Source organism: Tyto alba, unplaced genomic scaffold (genome assembly GCF_018691265.1).
Source record: "Tyto alba isolate M040663 unplaced genomic scaffold, T.alba_DEE_v4.0 Super-Scaffold_21, whole genome shotgun sequence".
Taxonomy (NCBI): domain Eukaryota; kingdom Metazoa; phylum Chordata; class Aves; order Strigiformes; family Tytonidae; genus Tyto; species Tyto alba.
In genome coordinates this window covers 5,023,939-5,044,475 of record NW_024881295.1, presented here as the reverse complement: position 1 = coordinate 5,044,475, position 20,537 = coordinate 5,023,939, and the positions used below count along the sequence as shown (strand labels likewise).

At 46.7% G+C, this 20,537-nt stretch overlaps 1 protein-coding gene across 1 annotated transcript; it reads right to left on the bottom strand.

Annotated features, from left to right (window-relative positions):
• Nucleotides 1-5,565: 5,565 nt before the first annotated feature.
• GPR19 (G protein-coupled receptor 19) lies at nucleotides 5,566-20,166 on the bottom strand. Its single transcript, XM_009975961.3, has 2 exons — nucleotides 19,848-20,166; nucleotides 5,566-7,030 (listed from the first exon to the last, which is right to left on the bottom strand). The coding sequence occupies exon 2, from the start codon at nucleotides 6,993-6,995 to the stop codon at nucleotides 5,766-5,768; it is 1,230 nt and encodes a 409-aa protein (XP_009974263.2). The 5' UTR covers nucleotides 6,996-7,030; nucleotides 19,848-20,166; the 3' UTR covers nucleotides 5,566-5,765.
• Nucleotides 20,167-20,537: the final 371 nt, after the last annotated feature.

Genomic DNA, 20,537 nt, shown 5'->3' with positions numbered 1-20,537 from the left:
TAACTTTAGATATCACCAGTTAATGTGGATTAAAATGATTGTTACTGTAAAACCTCTTTTTCCATGTCTTCATTAGTATATAGCTGTTTTCAGACATCAGTGAGAATTTTATAAAGCAGCAATTTCAAGTTAATTAGAAAGAATGAGAAGAAGTTCAGGGATTGTCAAGGATGCTTCTAATCTTCATTTCTTCCATGTATGCTATTTTTCTATTGTGCTTGATTTGAAGCTCTACATGGAGATGGTAAGAGTAGAGTGGAGGATCCGTACTGATGCACTCCTTTTCTGGTATGGGGAGCTGACAGCCAGCCTTCCAAGGAGCAGTGGGAGCTTTTGTGGTCACAGCTTTATTATAGCAAGGAAAACGCAGCTAGTAGTGTTTCTCTTGCAGTGATCAGGCTACAAGAAAGAATCAAGTGTGGGGCCTGTGCTTTTTGCAACAGCAACCATTTGTCCTGTGGGTAGGTGATGTTTACAGTTGTGTTATGCTGGTAGATGAAAAACCTTTTCCTTCGAGGAGTTTTATACATACATGTCGTGATAAATTTCTCAAGAAATGAAAACCAGATTGTTTTCTCAACTAGCACGTCTGAGAGATTCTGTAGTATACCTAAACTGAGAAAATGGTTTCTGAAAGTAGTATTAATTAAAGCTGAATATGTAAATGGCAAAAATCTAGTCAAGCGAGCTTGAAACATTCAGTTTTGATGTCTTTGGCTTGGAAATAGCTCATTTCTTACACAGCCTCTGCCCCTATAATATTTGGGAAACTTTCCACGTACTATCAGTTTTAGAGGCTAGATTTTTTTACTAGCTGAAGCTTGTGTATAAATTAAATGACAATGTAAATTAAATGAGGATTGCAGCCCCTTTACATAAACTGTCCTGCAGCAAGTTTACAGCAGAAGGTTTGGCACTGTGCAGGTGTTTTACAGGTGCCTCCTAAGAGATATTTGTGGGTAGGATGTCCTAATCTAAATTATGCTCCATGCTTCTTTTAAGACAGAGGGTTGTTAATTTAAGTTAAAAGCCTTAGAGCAATATAGTGTGTTCTTTGGGGAAATTTAGGAGAAAGTCATCCTGAGAACTGAAGTGAGAATGCTACTGGTCTTGCAATCCCGAGGAAATCACAGGGAAAAATACTGGATGTAAGGAATGAACTACAGAGTGCTCTATACAGGGTGAGGTGTGCTCTTAATTCTAGATCAGTGTGGCAGGCAAATAGTTGGGCTCTGTGAGGAGTTTTTCTCTGTACAGATCATTGTTTCTCCCTTCACCAAGCAGGAGTTCAGCTGGGAAGACTAAAGAGAGGTACCAGGAAGAGTTCCAGGAAGCTTGCAGTGTGCTAACGATGAGGTTGCACTGCATTTGCTTCTGTGTATGTCCAGTGCAAGCTGGCACTGTGCAAGGCTGGTGGTGTCGTATGGCCCGTGGCACGCTCAGCTCATACTACAAAAGCCGTTGCAGTAAGTACATCCTTCACCCTCTCACAACTGCTCTAAATCTGTGGAGAGTTTTGGTAGACTGCTGAAAGGGTCATTTTCAATCAGTGGTGTTCCTCCTGTGTCCTTTCTCAAGCAAAACTTCCATGATGACCTCAAATACCTGAAATATAATACTCAAACATATTTTAAAAGTGTTTACTAGTAAGAATAGATCTTTTTAATGGAGACAATAGATATTTTTTCCCTTGCAGACAAAACCCCAAATGCTTTGTTACCTTGATAGGAATTTCTTAGGACATGATCAACAAGCAGGAAGTGGCCTTTGAAGACAGAATTAGGTAATTTGGTCATCAAAAACATTGTTTGACTGTCAGAAGCTGGCTAGTAATAGTGTTAGAACATGTGGGGGTCAGCCCCTGTGTGGAGGCAATAAACAGTGGTGTGGAGTGGTAGTGGAAGGGCAGCGTGTTGGTCATTGCACCCAAGACTGGAGCTCTTGGGTGGGACTTACAGAAGTGCTCTTGTAGGTTCAAGAGCAATTTGTGGAGAATTACCTAGTGCTGCATCACCCTTCCTTTAAATATTTTGAAACAGCTCTTTATATGCCCATCTGACTGTATTCTGGCCTGTACTGAAGTGGTGGCTGCCTTATGCAGGTATCCCAAGATTATGCAGGGTTTACCTCTGAAAACTCGATGCTCTCTGCCATAGGCTGGTGCTGACAACACGACTCCTGGTATGAGGGCCAAGGACCACATCCCCACCATCTCTTTTCTTAAAGAAGATAACATACAACCTCGAAACATCATTCTGAGAAAGGTTCCCTGAATTAATACAAAAAACCAAGTCAATCATGTGGCAAGAGCTGTTTCTGAGTCTGCAGAAAGCCTGACAGAAGATCAGCTCTCGGCAGTGCTGTTTGTTAATAAGAAAACCAGACTGCTGCTGCTGCATTTACAGTTAGCTGGTAGATAATCTGAAATCTTGCTAACTCTAGATATCACTTAATCGTTTTCCTTCCTGTATTTGGATCAATGCGGAGAGGGACTCTGCAGAGTATGTATGGCAGTAGAGATGGTAAGTCTCCAGAGCTGAAGACAAGTGCTGTAGTGCCTCTGGAAATAAAATGGGCAATTACACTCATCTGTATGTGGCCTTGGCTGCCTAATTCTACATGGCCTCAAAAAAAAAATTAGTCCTTGATCGGTCCCTCCTCCCCAAACTATGGAAACAAAAGCGTCTCTGGCTCTTACTCGTACATGCAGTGAAAAAGCTACTGTCTGGCCCGGCATGAGGCGAGGACAAATTAAATTATTTGGTGAAGTAATCTTTTTCTTTTTTTCTATTCCCCTGCAAATGTAGGACCAAATCAAGAGCTGGTCTAAAATGGTTTCGATGCTGAACACAAAGGAATTACTGCTGTCTATGCCACTTCTGAATTTTATCCAGAGACTGGTTTCATGAGAAAACTGAAAGACTTTGTGTGTGTTAGCTGTAGTGTAGAATAAATCTGTACTTTAGTTCAGACTGCTGACCAGAAGGTGACATTTATATAACAATCTTCTAGTAGGTGTGTTAGGTTTTACTAGAAGCCAGTTCAAATAAAGCTTATGTAATTTATAGTGGTCTATTCCACAACACTTGCTAGGTTGAAAAGAGCCAACTAATAAAGACATATTAACTTACAGAATCACTTAGGAGGCTAATAACCCTTCCTTTGAGTGTATGGGTCTGGCTTTAATAAACTTCAAATCTGCTTTTTGTTCCTTTAAACAGGAAAGATTTGATATTGAGAAAGGCTGAGCACTTAGAATTTCAGCTAAAATCGATGGCGTGTGTTCAACACCTTGGAAAACCAGCTCCTAAATCAATGTAAATTAATTCTGAAGTCAAACTGGTTGAGCTGAGGAGACTAAAAAAAACTCAGGGAATTCTTAACTGGGCATATGGAAGCTCTTAAATCCCATTATGGGTGATAGTCACCTCGCTATCACCTCCAGGAAGCTGGTTGAAAAATAGGTTCAAGCGGTGTGTGTCTTTGCTTCTCACCAGCCCCCACCCCTAAACTGGAAATTAAAAAAAGATATTTAACCGAAAATCCAATTTTCTGCTGAAATAAATAGGGGGGACACATAATTTGACAGTTCGTAATAGTAATTCCCAAGTGCATGACACTTGATACCAAAAGTAAACAGCAATGCTGGAATTTCCACTTAACAGGTGCCTGCTTAATGGAATAAAAAAATGTTTAATGGTTGGCACCGTGTCATGTTCTTACACAAAAAACATTTAAGATTAAGGGGTGGACAGGCTGCAGATCCAGGAGTCCCCTCTCCCAGACCTGCTCCTTTGCAGATGGGGTTGAGATGTGTTTGAGAACCGGGAGTTTTTGTTTGCTCGGTGCCAAACCTGCCCCAACAACTTCTGCCAGCTTCAGCCCTCATCTGCACGCGGGTTTCCTCCTCACTTACACACGTGCTCACAGATGTGCACACCTACCCACGTGGGAGCAGTGACCAGCACCCTGGGCACCTAAACAACCTTTCTGGGGTACTGGGGTGTGTCAAGAGCTGTATGAAGCTCCAGCGGCAGTCGCTGGCTATTCCCATGTTAAAGTGTGTTGATTCAGGGTGCCTTTATTTGAGTACTGTTGTTTGGTTTAGTCCTAATTTGGTTTAGTCCACATGTGTGCTTCTGCTCCCTGCTGACAGGAAAGGGAGTTGCTCAAGTGTTTAACACACCCTATAGCACTCGCTGCTCTTGTCCTATTAGCTTTCATGACTGCAGCACTTTCAGGCCTAGGGCACCGACAGGGACCCAGCTGTGCCACATTTGCTCTGAGACCAGAAGAAAAAGAATCCTTCTTGAGGAGGTTGTGCCTGAGGACGTCTCTTTCACACATACAGCAAGGAACTTGAGATTTTTAAACAGGATTATGTGGAGGGATAGCTGGCACCTGTACACTGTCTTCTATTGCTTAGTTTATCACCTGAAATCAAAGTGTCCACAATGCTTTTGGGATGACTTGGGTGTGAAGTGCCTGCTGCTAGTCAGGATTTGAGGATGCTTGGCCCGTTCCCTGGCTGCTACAATAGGGTGCTCCAAGGAGAGCCTGGTCTGGAGCTGGTTCTGTGCAAGAAAGGACTGAGTAGGATCAGTACGGAAAAGAAATAACTGAGAGAATACAAGATAGAGGTTTACAGACCCGAGACTGGCCCAGAGAGTGGGTGGGGATCAACTACTCACCATCTACTACTGACTTTGTCAGAGCTAGCTGAGAAGAAAATAGAGAATAGGAAAAAAAGTGCTTGAGAGCCTCAATTGAAAAGAGGTCAAATCCTTGATTCTCAAGCAAAACTATCTGAAATCTGCTCAGACGGGGTGTGAGGAAGCAGGGTGGGGCTGTTTGCCCCGTCTTTGGGACTTTGTGACTAGGCCCATTCTGGACCTGTTCCAGATACACGAAATGGCACCACTCTGCGGCAGCCACCCTGTGAAGGGTGTTAATTCTCAGCAGCGGCTGACGGAGGCTGGAAGGAGGTGTCCGGAGACCTCTCTGTAGCTTCTCTGCTTCCTACACTCTATCCTCAAGCACCCGCCGATGGCTACAGTGAACAACAGGATACTGGAACAGACAGACCTCCAGTCTGACCCTGAAGGACACTCCTGTCGACATTATAAGAAGACAAAATGGAAACCTCAGGTGAGGGGCGCAGCAGCCCGGGCTGCAGCTCACGGAAGCACATTGATCCGGCAGAGCGAGTGCAATTCACAAACTGGATACTAGTGCTGCCCTCATTTTGTGGATAAATAGTTATCTGTGTTTTCTGAGGGTGTGGTACTGTACTACTTGGAAATACTAAGGGAATTAAGAAAATAAATCAATATTCAACACACAGACTCATTCGCATTCTTATTAATGAGGTTGGTAATTGGAAAAAAAAAAAAAAAAAGTCTGGCTGTCTCAGGAAGCATAGATGGCTTTGAGTGGACTTAGGCATTTATACACTGTGACCAATGCACAGGGATATAAAAAGCAGAGTATTTTATTTCCCTATTTTCTCTACATAGAGAGAGTGTAAGAACTTTGTAAAAAAGGTTATGCTTATGATTCTGGGAGAGTAGTTCCAAAAATCAGGATGTAACTGAAAGGAAATAGACTGGACACATCAAAATCAACGCATTTAATAAAATAAAACATCTTTTTCTTTTCTTCCCTAAAAGTAGTGTTAAAAATATGTAAATAGACATTGGTTCAAAATGGAGAGAAAAGTCCTTGTTCTGGGGGTACAGAGTAACTTTTCAAAGCAATGAAACCAACTAGACAAACGTATTTGGGGGATTGGACTGAATAGGCCAGGCAAGCTTTTTTTCCTTTGCTTCTCTGTTAAAAGCATCGTAGATGGAGTCTTTTGTGACAGTTTTGGCTGGAGCTGAGATTTCTGCAATCCCAACGTGATTTTTTTTGGCTATCCTGGAACTGGTGGTGATGGTGTATGCGTTGCTTCTGTAGCATTTCATGGTAGACATGCAAAAAGTTTCCTTCATCCCTCTTCTGAAGTTTGCATTGTACACAGCATAAAGGGTTGGCTTAGAGGCTGAAGAACTGAAAGAGAGCCAGGTGATGGCCAAGAAAACCAAGGAGCTCTTTCTGCAGTCTGTTTCGTGTGGGTGCCACAGCTGTACCACGTAAAAAGGGAGCCAGGACAGGAGAAACACCAAGTTTAAAATTAAGAACATCTTGATGGTTTTCACCTTTGTTCTTGGGACAGTATTCATTGTCCTCCTGACAGTCCTGCCATCAGTGCCTATTCTCCAAATGTACTTGATGACCTTCTGGTAGAAGAGGATAATGAGGATGGACGGGATCAAAAACACCACCAAGAGGTGGATGATACTGTAGACAGCTCCTTCCCAAGAATTGGGGGGGAAAAAGTTGCAGTGGTCATCGCTGCCGGAGCCATAGAAAAAGAAAGCCGGTGATGCAAATGCAGCATTAAACAGCCAAGAGGCCAGAATCATTTTCTTGGCTTTCTCCCTGGACACTTTGAAGCTCAGGGGGTAGACGATAGTGTAGAATCGATCCACGCTTATCCAGAGCAGCACATATATCTGGACTCCAGGGGTGAGGTACTGTACATACCTTACCAGCTTGCACATCACGTTCCCCAGCACCCACCTGCCGTAGATAAACTGGAGCAGCAGGAAGGGTGCGCCTGCAATGCTGATGAGAAGGTCTGCACAAGCCATGGAGACAACAAAATAGTTGGTGGTGGACTGTGTCCTCCTGCTCCGGTGGATCACTAAGCAAACGAGGGAGTTTCCGAAGACAGAAACCAGCCACAGCGCTCCCCAAACCATGCTGGCTGCTGCAATTTCCTCTGGCCACAGTTCATACGGCAAGCCGGTGAGGTTCCTGCTTGAGCTGGGTCCTCTGGGTGACTCCGTCATCTCGTAGCCAGCAGGAGAGATGTTGGTTCTGGGGTAGCTCTCGTTCTGCAGCAGGAGCAATAAGGTAGGGAGAACAAAAGGACCGCTGCTGTTATCCATGCTGTGGGCAACCACGGCCACGTCTTTTGCTCAGGCTGCATAAAGAGACAAGAGAGAAGGTTCTGTTTAACAAGTGTGTGTGAAAAACCTACCTTAGCCAACAGAAGATAATTTTCAGTAGGATGTGTGCTGCCTCAAGTAGTAGATTTCAGAGAAACGGTCAGAAACACATGGTGAGACTTTCTGGTACGGCAGAGGCCGTTAAGTTTCATGCAGACATTTATTAATGGCCTGACTATTTTGGGACAGGCATTTCTGTCCTCTGAATGATGAATGTCCCTTTCACAGCCAGAGGCGGAGGTGCAGTTCCACCGGCGCTGGTGACCTGCAACCTGCGTGGGTGGCGTATGCCCCACCGATGCCAGGCATGAGCTGCACTTCCCAGTGCCCACGGAAGTGGCAGGAAACCAGAGCAGCAGTGTCCTGCTCCCTTGGCTTGACATAAATCCATCCGTGGATAGACAAAGGAGGTGTTTCTTATACCGATGCGTGGAATGGTAAGTAATGTTTTCCATGACAATAACACCTTCATTTGCTGGGCTACTAGCAGCCAAACACTGTTTCCATCCAAAGGGATTAGTCACATTGTGTTATGGATATATAGTGTTAGTACGCAGCTACAGTTTCATAATAGCATCCAATTATTGGGGCACTGGTGTTCCCATCCCTAATATCCCTGAACCTTTCTGTTTGGTGATATAATTTTGGGATGTAAGCGAGTGGACACTGTCTCTCTTAAAGAGTCTATCTTGAGCATCGCCGTTGTCCCCCTATGTCCTTGCCTCATTAGTTACCTGCCTCATCAGTGGCAGCATTTCTATCTGTCACCCTGAGAACTAGGTGGCACGGCAACATCCCCACAGAACCTGCAGAAGACATTTTTATCAACGGCAGCATTTTGGTTCAGAAGGGAAACTTGGGGAGGAGGTCGCTGTCCTCAGGCAGCTGAGATGGGGGCAAATTTCCAGCAGTGTATCCTCGAGTGAGGTGAGCAGTGGCCAGATGCGGCTGCGGTCAGCTGTTGAGGATCGCTGTGCTCTGGGGAAGAGCCGGGCAGAGGGTTGATGTCCTTACCTTGGTCAGGGACTGGCCAAGCAGCAAGTCTGACTCGTCACAGCTCTCCCTCTCGAGCCTGGCTGGCGAGCGGACTGCACCCTCCAGCACCCCGACAGCCCTGCAGGTCTCTAGGTGACCCACGGGGCAACAGAAGGTGTTGCCCTGAGCAACTGTTGCCAACACCAAGCACATCTGCCCTCCGCCCCCAGCCCACAGCCGCGGCGCGGCGAGGCCCTTGCCCGGCTTGGGGAAGGGACCCGGTCGCCTCGTCTTGGCCCGGGGTTCTGCCAAATTTCTGAGCTCAGCAGCCCTCTGTTGGCATGACCTGTGGGTGTGCAGGGGTGCGGGGGGTGCCAGATGAGCCTCACCCCTGCTCTTTTTGACGTGAATGGCTCCACCCACAGTCCCCCCCCTTTCTCCTTTCCCTGTTGGGTCGGTCCCTTCTTTGCTTGCCAGACCCTTGCCATCCTTCTTGCTCCTTTCCATCCCCTGCACCCACATTGCCTGGCCTGGGCTCTGAGGCCGGGGAGTGGACGCCACCGAATCAGTGAGCACGAGGCAAAGACAGGGGTTGGAACTGGGTTTAAAGGAGGTCACGGCTCCGTTAGCTGCCAGAGAGCTCACTGTCACAGACGGGTAACAGCTGAACTTGGGGGCCCTCAGTCTGTACCTCTCCAAAGCACCGCAGAGCAGTCATCCAACATGGGCTCTGGTTGCTGACTACAGCAGCACCCCTCGTGCTGACACAATCAGTAATCCATCTACTTTTTAGACAGTGCTTTTCCCCTGCCTGGATGCTTGGGTTACCATCTATATTGCTGAGCTGGCACTGAAATACAGCTCCTGGGGCTAAACCATGGCTGGTAGGTCTGGTACACCCCACTGTATGTGATATTTATAACCTCCTGTTAAAAGAAGTGAGAGAAGAAGGGATATATTGCTAGACAGATTTTCTAATCTTGGATTTAGCCAGATGGTTTGCGTGGTCCTAGCCTATTACAGGGATAAAATTGAAAAATACTGAATATTAGTGTCTATGCATATAAAAACACCTTGCTGATGCTCCAAGAAGCGCCCTTTCAATCATGGTGTTGACATGCAAAGCCTCTTAGTCTTTAGAAATAGAAAGCCTGTTTCTATTGTTATATTGTGTGAATGTTTAACTACAGAGTCTTGATATTGTGCAGTATTAATCAGGATTCACTTAATGTCCGGAATATCAAAAAGTTCATCCTGGAAGCCAAGTGGACAAGTTCGAAAAGCCACCACCATCCTCCTCAGCTTTCAAGTGATCCAAATTCTCAGCTTTGCCTTTTTGAGTTTATTTTTCAGTGTTTTGCTGATGCTTTTTGCTCTGCCTTCTCTAGCTCTGCATCTATCACCAATTACTTTCTCCTTGTCTGCCTACTCAGAGCGGAGCCTTAAATTGCAAAGCCACTGGATGCATTTGAGATCTTACTCCTTGCGCTGTTTTTCATGTCATCCAATGCAAGAAAATAGTCAGATGTGGAAGCAGAAAAGATGTATAAATTGTTTGGTGTGGTTAAAGAAGATTTTTTTTTTTCCCCTTAGCTTTTTAGACCATGTATTCATTAGCTGCGCTTAATATAACATTGCGTGTTTCACATGAACAGGCTTGATGTACAGTTGGCTGCAGAGCACAGGCATATATTTAGCGTGCCTGACAATGCAGAGCGCGTTTGAGAGCAGCGTGGCACAGCTGCCTGGGCACGGCCAGGCTGTGCAGCCGCAGGTGGGCTGCTGCAGGACCCCGCTGCGCCTCTCCTCCACGCCTCGCACCGTGCCCAGCCACCGGCTCTGCATCGTCGGAAAGTGGGTCGGCGCGTGAGTCACCACGGCTGCTCCCAAAGCAGCTGGCCTTATTTAGCAGCTCTCGCATGCAGGTAGTGTCTGGGAGCCAAAAACACGACTCGGGTTAAGTTGGACTGGTCGCTGAAGCAGTTTGAGGCTAGTAACTGCTGGGTTTGTTTCAGTGGGGTGTGTTGAACAAAGAAATTTTGCCTGGCGCTCTCCTGTCAAAAATAACACCCAGGGATACCGGTAGTGAGACCCAGAAGTGGTGGTGTGGTGGTTGAGTTGCCAGCCACCTGCGAGGGGCCCCATCTGCAAATGACACATTGCCCCCGTCCCGTCTTCTGCTGGAGGGCTGTGGGTGCTGCCCAGCCTGCCCTCCGCTTGCCCCTCATTCTTAGTTGCCTTCCCTTATTGTTTTCTTAGTAGCTTTGCCTGGCAGATGATTCCTGGTTTGTCCAACAGCTCCTGCTTGCCTTTCCCCACCCTGCATCAGGAGGATCTGCTCCCTTGGAGAAATCCTACCATCATCAGCTGTCTGCAGGGTATTTGAGCGGCTGGCTCTGGCAGAGTGGCAGGATGCATTGACAGTACAACCTGATAAATTACATGTTAGAATTATCTGTAATAGACTAATACATGTGGAGCCTATTAAACAGGCAGAAAAGAACATTATGGGCTAATTTTCTTCCTTAATTTTCCTTCTTGCCATGCAGAAGTATGTGCCATTTAAAAATAACCAGCTGCACAAATTAAGCTTTGTAGAAGAATAACCAGGTGAAATTTCTCGACAAATATTGAAGAGTAGTGGAAGTCAGGTACAAGAATTAAATGACCTTCCTAAGCTGTTAAGATTTGCAGACTCACTAACGCTGTTCTCATGACAGTTCTCCTGGTGAGACAAATCTGCTGTCCGTGTCTGTTCAGACCTGAGACATTTTGTTATACAGGTGGGTAAACCCAAAAATAGTTACAGGGTTGTAGCACTCAAACAGGACTTTTTTTTCTTTTTGCCTAAAAGTCAGCCTAACCACTGTTTACTGGAGAACTCGGGTTATCTGCAGACATGCCTTTGAGAAGACAGGAATTCAGCAGCTCCAGCAGGGAAGAGTGTGTGACACCCTGAGGCATGTGTGGAGAGCAAACCGGTGGCTGCCTACAGGGGAAGGAGAATGGCAAGAGGGGTATCCAGCGGTTTTGTGCGGGAGCTTTTCTAGCAGAAGGAGCAACACTTGACTGGGAGAAGCCTTCCCATGTGAGACCCACCGGAGACCATATGCTTGTGTTGAGAGCTAGAGTATTTCATTATGTGTCTCTGGTGGTGGTGAGTTCCTCACTGTGAGTTGTGCTGGGTTTGTGTGTGTGTCTGGGTTTTTGGTAGTGAGGGAGGGGGCTACAGCGCTGCCCCCCTGTGAAAAGCTTCTCCAAAGCTCCCTCAGCTCCAAGTTGGACCTGCTTCAGGCCAAGGCCGAGCCAAATAGTGCTGGTGGCTGCACCTCTGTGATAACACATTTAAGAGGGGGAACCTGGGAGGAAGAGTTGGAGTTGTGAGGAGGAGTTGCGAGGAGGGCACCTATAAGAACACCAAAGTCAGTGGAAGAAAGAAGGAGAAGGAGGGGAGGTGTGCCGAAGTAGAGTCCCCCCTGTAGCCCATGGTGAGACACCAGGAGCCACCCCCCCTGCCACCAATGGAAGTCACTGGTGGAGCAGATGCCCACCTGCAGCGTGTGGTGGAGCCCACACCAGAGCAGGTGACAATACCCGAAGGAGGGCAGGACCCTGTGGGAAGAAGCAGCCCCTGATGCTGTAGTTTGGTGCTGGGAGGACTGCAACATGCAGGGATGTCCCATGCTGGAGGAGCTCAGGGAGAGCTGCAGCCCGTGGGAGGGACTCATGTTGGAGAAACTTTGTGGAGGACTGTCTCCTGTGAGAGGGGAAAGTGAGCAGTTTCCCCTACCCTGCAGAGAAAGAAGCAGCAGGACTGACTGCACACCCCATTCCCTGCCCCCTGCACTGCTGGTGGGAAGGAATTAGAGAAATCAGGAGCAGAGCTGAGCCGGGAAGAAGGGAGGGGTGGGGGGAAGGTGCTTTTAAGATGTGGTAATGCTTCTCACTGCCCTACTCTGTCTGTAAGTGTTGTTGTTGTTAGTGTCTGATTTAAATTTATGCTCTTTTTTTCTTCCGCTAAGGAAGGAGTCTGTCTTTTACCAGTGACCATAATGGGGGAGTCATCCCTCCCTGTCCCACCTCAAATCCAGATCCTTTTGCTTTATTTTTTCTCCCCCAGTGCTGGAGGGAAAGCAGGAAGTGAGCAGCTGCGTGGTGCTCAGTTGTCCTCTGAGTTCAAACCATGACATGAGTAAAACAGAAGAGGCACCGTGCAAGTAATACTATATTTTGTGATTCTTTCTTCCTTGGAAAAATCCAAAGTCATTCAGCACACAGTCCGCAAGGTCCAGGTGAAAATGTAAGTGCAATAATAGGGACTTTAATTACCTTGAGTACAGGATTGTTCTGGTTAAACAGCAATTACTTGTTTCGCTTTTTTTAAAAAAGTAAATTTTATCTGATTAAGCAATGTGCTCTGAGATTATTGCATTCCTAGATACAGGTAATTTTCCCTTAAAATGGTCCAGAAGCTGATTTTCTTTTCTATGAAAGGATCTCTACTCAGCCCGATTCTACTCAACCCTAGGTGGCACCGAGATCAGAATCATGTCTTGATGTAGCACTAAGAACCTTAGTGTCTATGGCCCAGCATATCTTTTTCTTCTGTGGGCAAGTCTGTTTTTGTAGTGGAGACTTAAACTTCTAGATAATGTAATGCTCCTAGTGACGATACCAGTATGAAAAGCTCAGTGTATGCACACTCTGTATGGTTCTAGGATGCAAAAAACTAGAGATTCTGCATCTTGCTACATTATGTATCGCCAGTTCCCTTGTCCCCATTTGCTGCATCATTTATTGAAATATGGTTTAAGTGTTAGTGAACTGTTCAACTTGCAAATATCAGATCCATAAGAAAATAGTGATGAGCTGTTTAGTCTCACTCTGCCTTGCAGGTCAATAAGAAGATACTAAAAAGTACAAATTACAAAAAGTAGAAATTACATGTAGCAAATACGTGAGGTCTAATCACAATTTAGTTAACAAAAATGCTTTTGTTTGATTTCCCCTTTAAACCTAAATAACATTGCTCTGAGTGAAAGGATACTTTCTCGTAATTGTGAGTCTGCATGGATGCAGCAGTGCCAAAACCATCACTTTTTCTTTTGAACATTTCAGAGTGAGAATCCTTTTAAAACTGGTATGAGGACTTCCTGTATTTCTGTTTAAAACCCTAAATTTTGTGCATTTACTTGGGAAAAAAAAAGCGGATGCGAAATGACTCATAATCATCAGAGGCATTTCCTGGTGCCACAGTTCCTGTTTTATGGACCTTAATTTGCAGTTTGAAGGCCCAAAACCTCTATTTTCAGGGTCATCCCTTTGGGTTGATAGCAAAGGCAATGTATTCTTGCTACCTCTCTGAAACAGATCTGTTACTTAGTGTCGTGGTTTCAGCCCAGAGGGCAACTGAGCACCATGCAGCCACTCAATTCTCCCCTTAGTGGGATGTGGAAGAGAAAATGAAACAAAAGGCTTGGGAATAGAGACAAGCACAGGGAGGGGTTACTCACTGATTATGGTCATGGGTAAAATACAGACTTGATTTGGGAAGAAAGAACATTAATTTAACACCACCACCACCTCTAATTCATCAATCAAATCAGAGTAGGACAGTGAGAAATACAGCCACATCTTAAAAAAAACCCACCTCCCCTCCTTCCTTTCTTGCCAGGCTCAGCTTTGCTCCCAATTCCTCTACCTCCTCCCCTCCATCGGCACAGGGGGGCAGGGAACGGGGCTTGTGGTCAGTTCATCACACACTGTCTCTGCTGCTCCTTCTTCCTTAGGGGGAGGACTCCTTACACTCTCCCTGCTCCAGCGTGGGGTCCCTCCCGTGGGGGACAGTCTTCCGCGAACTTCTCCAACGTGTGTCCTTCCCACAGGCTGCAGCTCTTCACGAATGGCTCCAGTGTGAGTCTTTCCCACAGGCTGCAGTCCTTCAGCAACAGACTGCTCCAGCACAGGCTTCCCACAGAGTCCTGACCTCCTCCAGACACAGACACCTGCTCAGGCATGGGCTCCTCCATGGGCTGCAGGTGGGCATCTGCTTCACCGGGGACCTCTCCACGGGCTGCAGGTGGGCATCTGCTTCACCGGGGACCTCTCCACGGGCTGCAGGTGGGCATCTGCTTCGCCAGGGACCTCTCCACGGGCTGCAGGTGGGCATCTGCTTCACCAGGGACCTCTCCATGGGCTGCAGGGGGTTGGCCTGCCCTCTCACCACGGGCTGCAGGGGGGGTCTCTGCTCCAGTGCATCTCCCCTCCCCCCCTTTCCTTTCTTCCACTGACCTTGGTGTTTGCATAGGTGCCTCCCTCACAACTCCACCTCCTCTCTCAGGTTCCTCTTCTTAAATATGTTATCACAGAGGTGCAACCGCTGTCACTGACTGTCTCAGCCTCAGCCAGAGGTGGGTCCAACTTGGAGCTGGGGGAGCTTCTTACAGGATCTCCCCCTGTATCCCCTCACCTGCTACCAAAACCCCACCGTACACAAATACAGCACACTTAGAGATGAAGTACTGAGCCACAAGGACTTCATAAAATTACTGCCACATCTACTCTGCTGTTGCATAAAGCCCATGTGGCATGATTACTATGTGTATCTTTACTGTCCTGTCTAGAAATATAGTGTCCATTTCAGTTTAGAAGAGTAAAACCTAGTAAGATTTGCAAAGGAATGCAATAAATGTTTTTTTAAAATGTTTAATCAACAGAATAAATGTTTTTCCCAACCACTGCTTTTTAGGATTAAACAAGTAAAGAAACAAATCATTGTACATTACTTAACCTGTCACTAGCAGAGGGGCTTTTTTATTCAACATATTTTACCCCTCTGTATCATAACTGCAAAACAGTAGGCATGCTTTGGCCCAGCAAATTATTTCAAAAGCATTAAGCTGGTCATTTACTCCATAAACTTCCCTCTCTGAAGAATATCTCGGGAATAGCTACCAAACTGGAAGAGGAATTCTTCATCTAACTGAGTTTAATCAGCACCAGAAGTGGGAGTAAATTGAATCAGAATGGAGGGACTTTTGCCTGGGTGTAATAAGCTAGAAGGTGACATTCATCCCTGCCTAAATTCAATGTAACTACCCTGTGTGTGCATCGTCTCAGTGTAATAATCCTTTTACAGAAGAGCAGAGACTTTTAACGCCTCCCTGTTTCTTGCTACGCGGAGACGTCTGTGTGCATATTAAGGCCATTTAGTGCTTCTGCTTCCAGTGGAGGAATGCGGATATACATGCTTTTGTAAGCACACAGATTCCCCACCAGTTCTTTTCTCTGGTCTAGCACTCATAAAAATGCTCAGCTATTTGCCCTGTTCCTCTCACGAAGGCTTTTCTATTCTCCGGGCAGCTCCACTGAGCAAAGCCTGAAAATCTCTTGACGTGAAATGTGTTCTTCCTCACTCTCTGCATTCCAGTGCATGGGGATAGAAAACATCTGCCCCTCTTTTATCAGGAGAACAAAATGTTTTGAATGCAATAAAACTTTTGAGATCCATACTCATATCTTATAGGCTGCTGCCTGTTCCCTGGCTCTACCCAGCTGGCGGAGGTTCCTGTCCTGCAGCACGAGTAGCTAGCGATGACATGACTAGAGTGGATAGGCTGTTTCAGGGATGAAGCTTTCAGTGCCGGTGTGGTCACAGATCAACTTACAGTAAAAGCTTCTGAACAGAACCGATGATGTAAGTCGATATGTGTTATTGCATCTTATGTCAGAGTCTGAGAGCCTAGTCGGTATTGCAGGGTGAGGTCATCGGAGCAGAAAATATGGATGGAATCAAATAAAGGGAGGAAATGTTCTTAATTTCCAGCACATGTAAAGAATATATGTTATACTCAGCTACTGCATAAACATGAATCTGAACAAGACTTTTCTGCTGTATGCTGGAGGGCAACTATACAGTCTCTTTGCCATTAGCCTTCATTGACTCTTTGTGTTCTTTCCTGTCTATTTTAACAAGTTATTAAAACTGAGAACAAGGATATAATACTGCAACACTTGCTGGGATTGGGGTCAATTAGTATTTATTGCACTGGTTGCCTGAGGAAGAATCCTTTTACAGCTTTATCTTTTTAACTGAGCTTAGTACGAGGTGAGCTGTGCAGTAACTAACTAGACCAAGAGCAGAGTCCATCTACTACTTCTGAGTCTATCAGCTCACATATGGAATAACTACCCTGACTGCAGGCCTGTAGCACTGGGTCGGGGCAGATCTGTGATTCTGATGAACATTCAGGGTTCAGAACCATACATAAATCATGTTACTGCTCATTGGCTGAGTATCCTTAAGAGATGGTGCCATCCCTTGAAGCTATTGTGGTGTTAAAGGTTCTGGGAGTAATGGCCTTTCCCTGTGTCTGAAGTCAATGAATTTTCCTCATGTATTTACCGTGGGTTAAGACTGATATGCAGGCAGTCACTGTAGGTCTATTAACCTGAGGTGAATTGCTAAGACCCAGGAATTTATTCATGCACCTAAGCTCTAAGTGTGTTTATTCTCTTTTGGTGGTGGGAAGGAGCCCTTACAGTAACTGCAGATTCCAGTTACACCCAATATCATGCTCTGGTTCAGGGACAGACAGTGGTAAAATATGAGCCAGATTTGTGCTTACCACTACCCACATACATACCTTCACCTCATCAGCATCTGCAGTGAGGGAACTGCTGTAACTCTCTTAAACCAGGGCTATGCTGAAACACGTGGAGTTTGCAACCCTCAGGTCTGTGGAAAGGGTGACCTTTCTGGAGAGACAGGCAAGGTCACTTGCAGTGAGAAGTTAATCCCCCAGTAGCTATAGGGTAGGGTCATCTGTAAGGCCTGGGGAGGGCACACCCTTCCTTCCACAGACCTGGGCTGTGCTGGACGAATTGTTGGGTTTACCATGATCTTTGGACTGCCTATTTCTCCTGTCTCTTTTGCTCTTGTCCACAGCCTGGTTTGGCTAATCATAGGAGACACACACAGCATGGTGCTCTGGCTACTACCCCCTGAGCACAATGAGTGCAACACACTGTTTAAAAACAGGTACAGAGTGCTTATGAGTCTCCCGTTATAAATGTAACTCTTCTTCCCCAAAGGAAAGACCCACAGAGTGTTAAGTGTCTCAGAGCTTTATTCTGTCCTCCTACTGCTGTGACTAGTAGGGAAAACCAGATTCTCACTGTTCTAAAAATGATGGCAAAACCCAGATCTGTGCCCAGTGTGACTGTGGGGGCATGAAAAGGTGGGAGCAAGGAGAAGAGGGACCTACCTGATTTCCAACTCTGCCGTCAAAATAGGGTCCACCTACTGGAGTTGTCCAAAAGTGTGGAGAAGCTTGATATATACCTTTGCAGGCTGCTTGCCTTCCTTAATGGGGATTGAGTCTGTCCTTGGGCATGACTAGGCTGGACCCTTTCCTTATTCAGAGGTAAAAAATAGATGCTCTCTCCCACACACTTACATCAATTTTTGGCAACACCAGGCCCTGCCCACAACACAGCACGCTCTTCTACTTGATGTGAGGAATGAAGTGCTTACCAGGGCTGCTTTGCCATGGTGGGTGTTGACAGATCAGATGTGGTGACTCTCACACTTGGCTGATTTCTCTCCCTATCTCCTGGAAATTCTCACCCCCTCCCCACCGAGTATCCTCTCCCCCCCAGGGAAAATGTGCCAGCAGCTTCAGTGAGGACTCCAACAACTTAGCTCACCCTTTAACTAACAGTGAGCGCAAGTTCTCCTCCCAGGAGAACCTTAGGGTTTGTTTTATTTTGTTGCATCTATATCAAAGGTCATCTAGAAGTGAATTCTTGATGTTAAATCTTGTGAAAGTTTCTTTCTCAACACACAAGAAATTAATATGGTAGCAGGATTTTTGCAGTGGTACAAACATTCGTGCTGGGATGTGAGAGTGCCTGTCATATGTCTCTTGACCCTCCTCAGTGATGTGGATCTAGTGCTCACATGACACAGGTCACCTGTGCCATACATAGTGACAGAGAGCGGGGTAGCACTGGTAGCTAATAATCATGCCAGAGATAGAGTTGCCAGAGATCTTAAGGTGCTTCCAGGAGGACTTATGTGATAGGAGGAAGAGGAGGAGACCTGAATGAGCAGTAGGAGAATGTTCCCATGGCCCTCAATCAGAGGATATGGTCGTTAGTGAGAGCATTTCATAGTCTTCCTACGCTAACTTTGCTGGAGAAGTCGGGAGGGCTGAAGGCCACGCAAAGCCCATGGTTAGGTTGGAAGCAACTGATGCAGATGACTGTTGGAAGGGATGTCTCAGCTGAGCTAGGCTCAGAGAGGACGAAATCCGGCTAGGAGAAGTCACTGAGGCAAGATGCTGGCCTGCTGATAACTCCTGAACTGGAGATGTCTTCTTGGGCAGGGTGCCAGTTGCCAGTTCCAAGACCTTTCCCTGTCAGAGGGAAAGTCTAGGGAAGCTGCAGGAATGGCAAAATTCCAAACACACAAGCACTGCATCATGTTTTGGTGCTGGGTGAACTGTGTTTGTAATGGGGAGAGGGAACAGGCTCTATGTGAGGATGTTAACAGGTTATTCTGCATTGTCTGATTGAAATTGCTCTCTAAATTGTTAAACACCTGAGGGAGGATGCCTGGTGGGGCTGCAAAGGAAAATACAGATGGAGATCATATGGTGTGACCCAGATGGGGGAATTGCACTGCACAGCTTTGCAAACAGTGGCTTGACAGGAGAACTGCGGGGGAGTAAGAGTCTGCAAGCTCTTACTTTAAGCTAAGGAGCAGAGCTCCCCAAATGTGTCTAAGGTGTAGAAATTCCTCCACTTACTGACTCATCTGAGACCAGGATGTTCAAAATAAATCCATAAATCAAGTGTCCAAAAATCCATATTTAGACACTCAATAAAGATCAGCTTTTAAGGATGCCTCCGGGTTGGCATCTGATTTTTCTGCAAACCAAGCCACTTAAGTACTTAACAGTGGCTTTAACAACAAATCTTTAAGAACCACATTTGAAAATCTTTGCCAGAAAGAATTGGCTATGAATCCTGCCTCATACACACAAATGGCTTTTTGAAAGCAGCAGGCAGTTTTACTTCTCCATTACTCTGTGGAGCCAACATACTGTTTGACATGCTGGAAGCCAGCTGGATAAATGAAAAATATTGCTATGCATTCTTAGAGAGTATGTGCCTGAATTAGCAAAAACAGAATAGCCTTCTTGCCTCTGCTGGCTACAGATAAGCAAAGATTACTGTGCCTGTGGTGCTTCCCTAAGTACCCGCATCCAGACACCCACACAGAAAAGGGGAGACAACACTTTCAGAAAGGATGATTTCAAATTAAGGACTGAAAAATACAAAAGCAGCTGTTTTAGTGCAATACCACGAGGAAGGGAGAAGCTGTTTGAATGTATCTAGAGATAGAAAAAACCCAGATGGGCAGACTCCTCTGCTCTATCTCAGTAAAAGTAATTTTCTGCTTTCAGTGAACCGATCATGCCAGGAGATTGTTTTAACACAAATAAGTGACATAATTTAAAAATAATTCATATAGATATTTACAGAACGCAGATTTGTGCAGAAAATATAGTTATTCTGCAGTAATTCTCCACACCTCTCTGCTTTCAGCAGAATCATTTTAAAATTCAAGCCCCGCAGAGCATTTGCTCCTGAGGAATGAGTCCTCCTTGCTAAAACCCAAGGATTTCAACTGCACGTAAGTAAATACACATAAGACAAATTACTGGAAAATATCATCTTGCTTGTCTCTGCAAGGAGAACTACCCCTCTGGCCACAGCGCTGTGCAGCACAGCACCTATCCATCCACATACCTGCTCCAAAGCATAATCCCAGAGGCGCCGGTCTCGTCCTTTCTCTGTTTGTAATCCCAAGTGAAGGTACCTCTGGGAAGGTGCCAATCATACTGGAAACCACGGAGTATGTTCACGTCTGGAGCTGCCTCCGCCCGTTTATTCGTAAATCTGGGGGAGGGGGAGGGATTGGGGTTTTCTACCCCTCTTCTTTGACGGAGGAAAAAATGACGTTTCACAGGGCTGGCTGCTGCCACCAGTTTCTTTCTGTGTCATGTGGGATGCGGATCATGTGGCTGCCCCTGCCCAGGACCCAGTCGCCCCGGGGCCTTCCTCTTCCCCCCGCCTTTCCCTGTGCCCCCCCGTTCCCCCCCCCCCCCCCCGCCCCTCCCGGCGGGGGTGCCCGCTGCCCGCCCCGTCGGGGCTCTCCGGCGCGGGGCCCTTCAGCACCACGGACAGCGGCGCTGCGCCCGCCCGCGCCCCGCAGCCCCGACGGGGGGGGGCACCGGGCTGCGCCCCCCCCCCCCCCGCCAAACACCCCCCTCGGTTCGGCGGCGGGGCTCCACCCCTCACCCCCACCCCCCCACCCCCCCCACACCCCCCCCGGCCCGCCGCAAGGCCCCGGGAGCGGGGGAGGGCAGCCCCGGGGGCAGGGCCGCCCCTCGGCCCGCTGCGGGGTTTGGCTGCCGGCGCTGACGTCCCGGTTGCTAT

Coding starts and splice junctions, on each gene's coding strand:
- GPR19 (XM_009975961.3), bottom strand. CDS start 6,995: ATGGATAACAGCAGCGGTCCTTTTGTTCTCCCTACCTTATTGCTCCTG.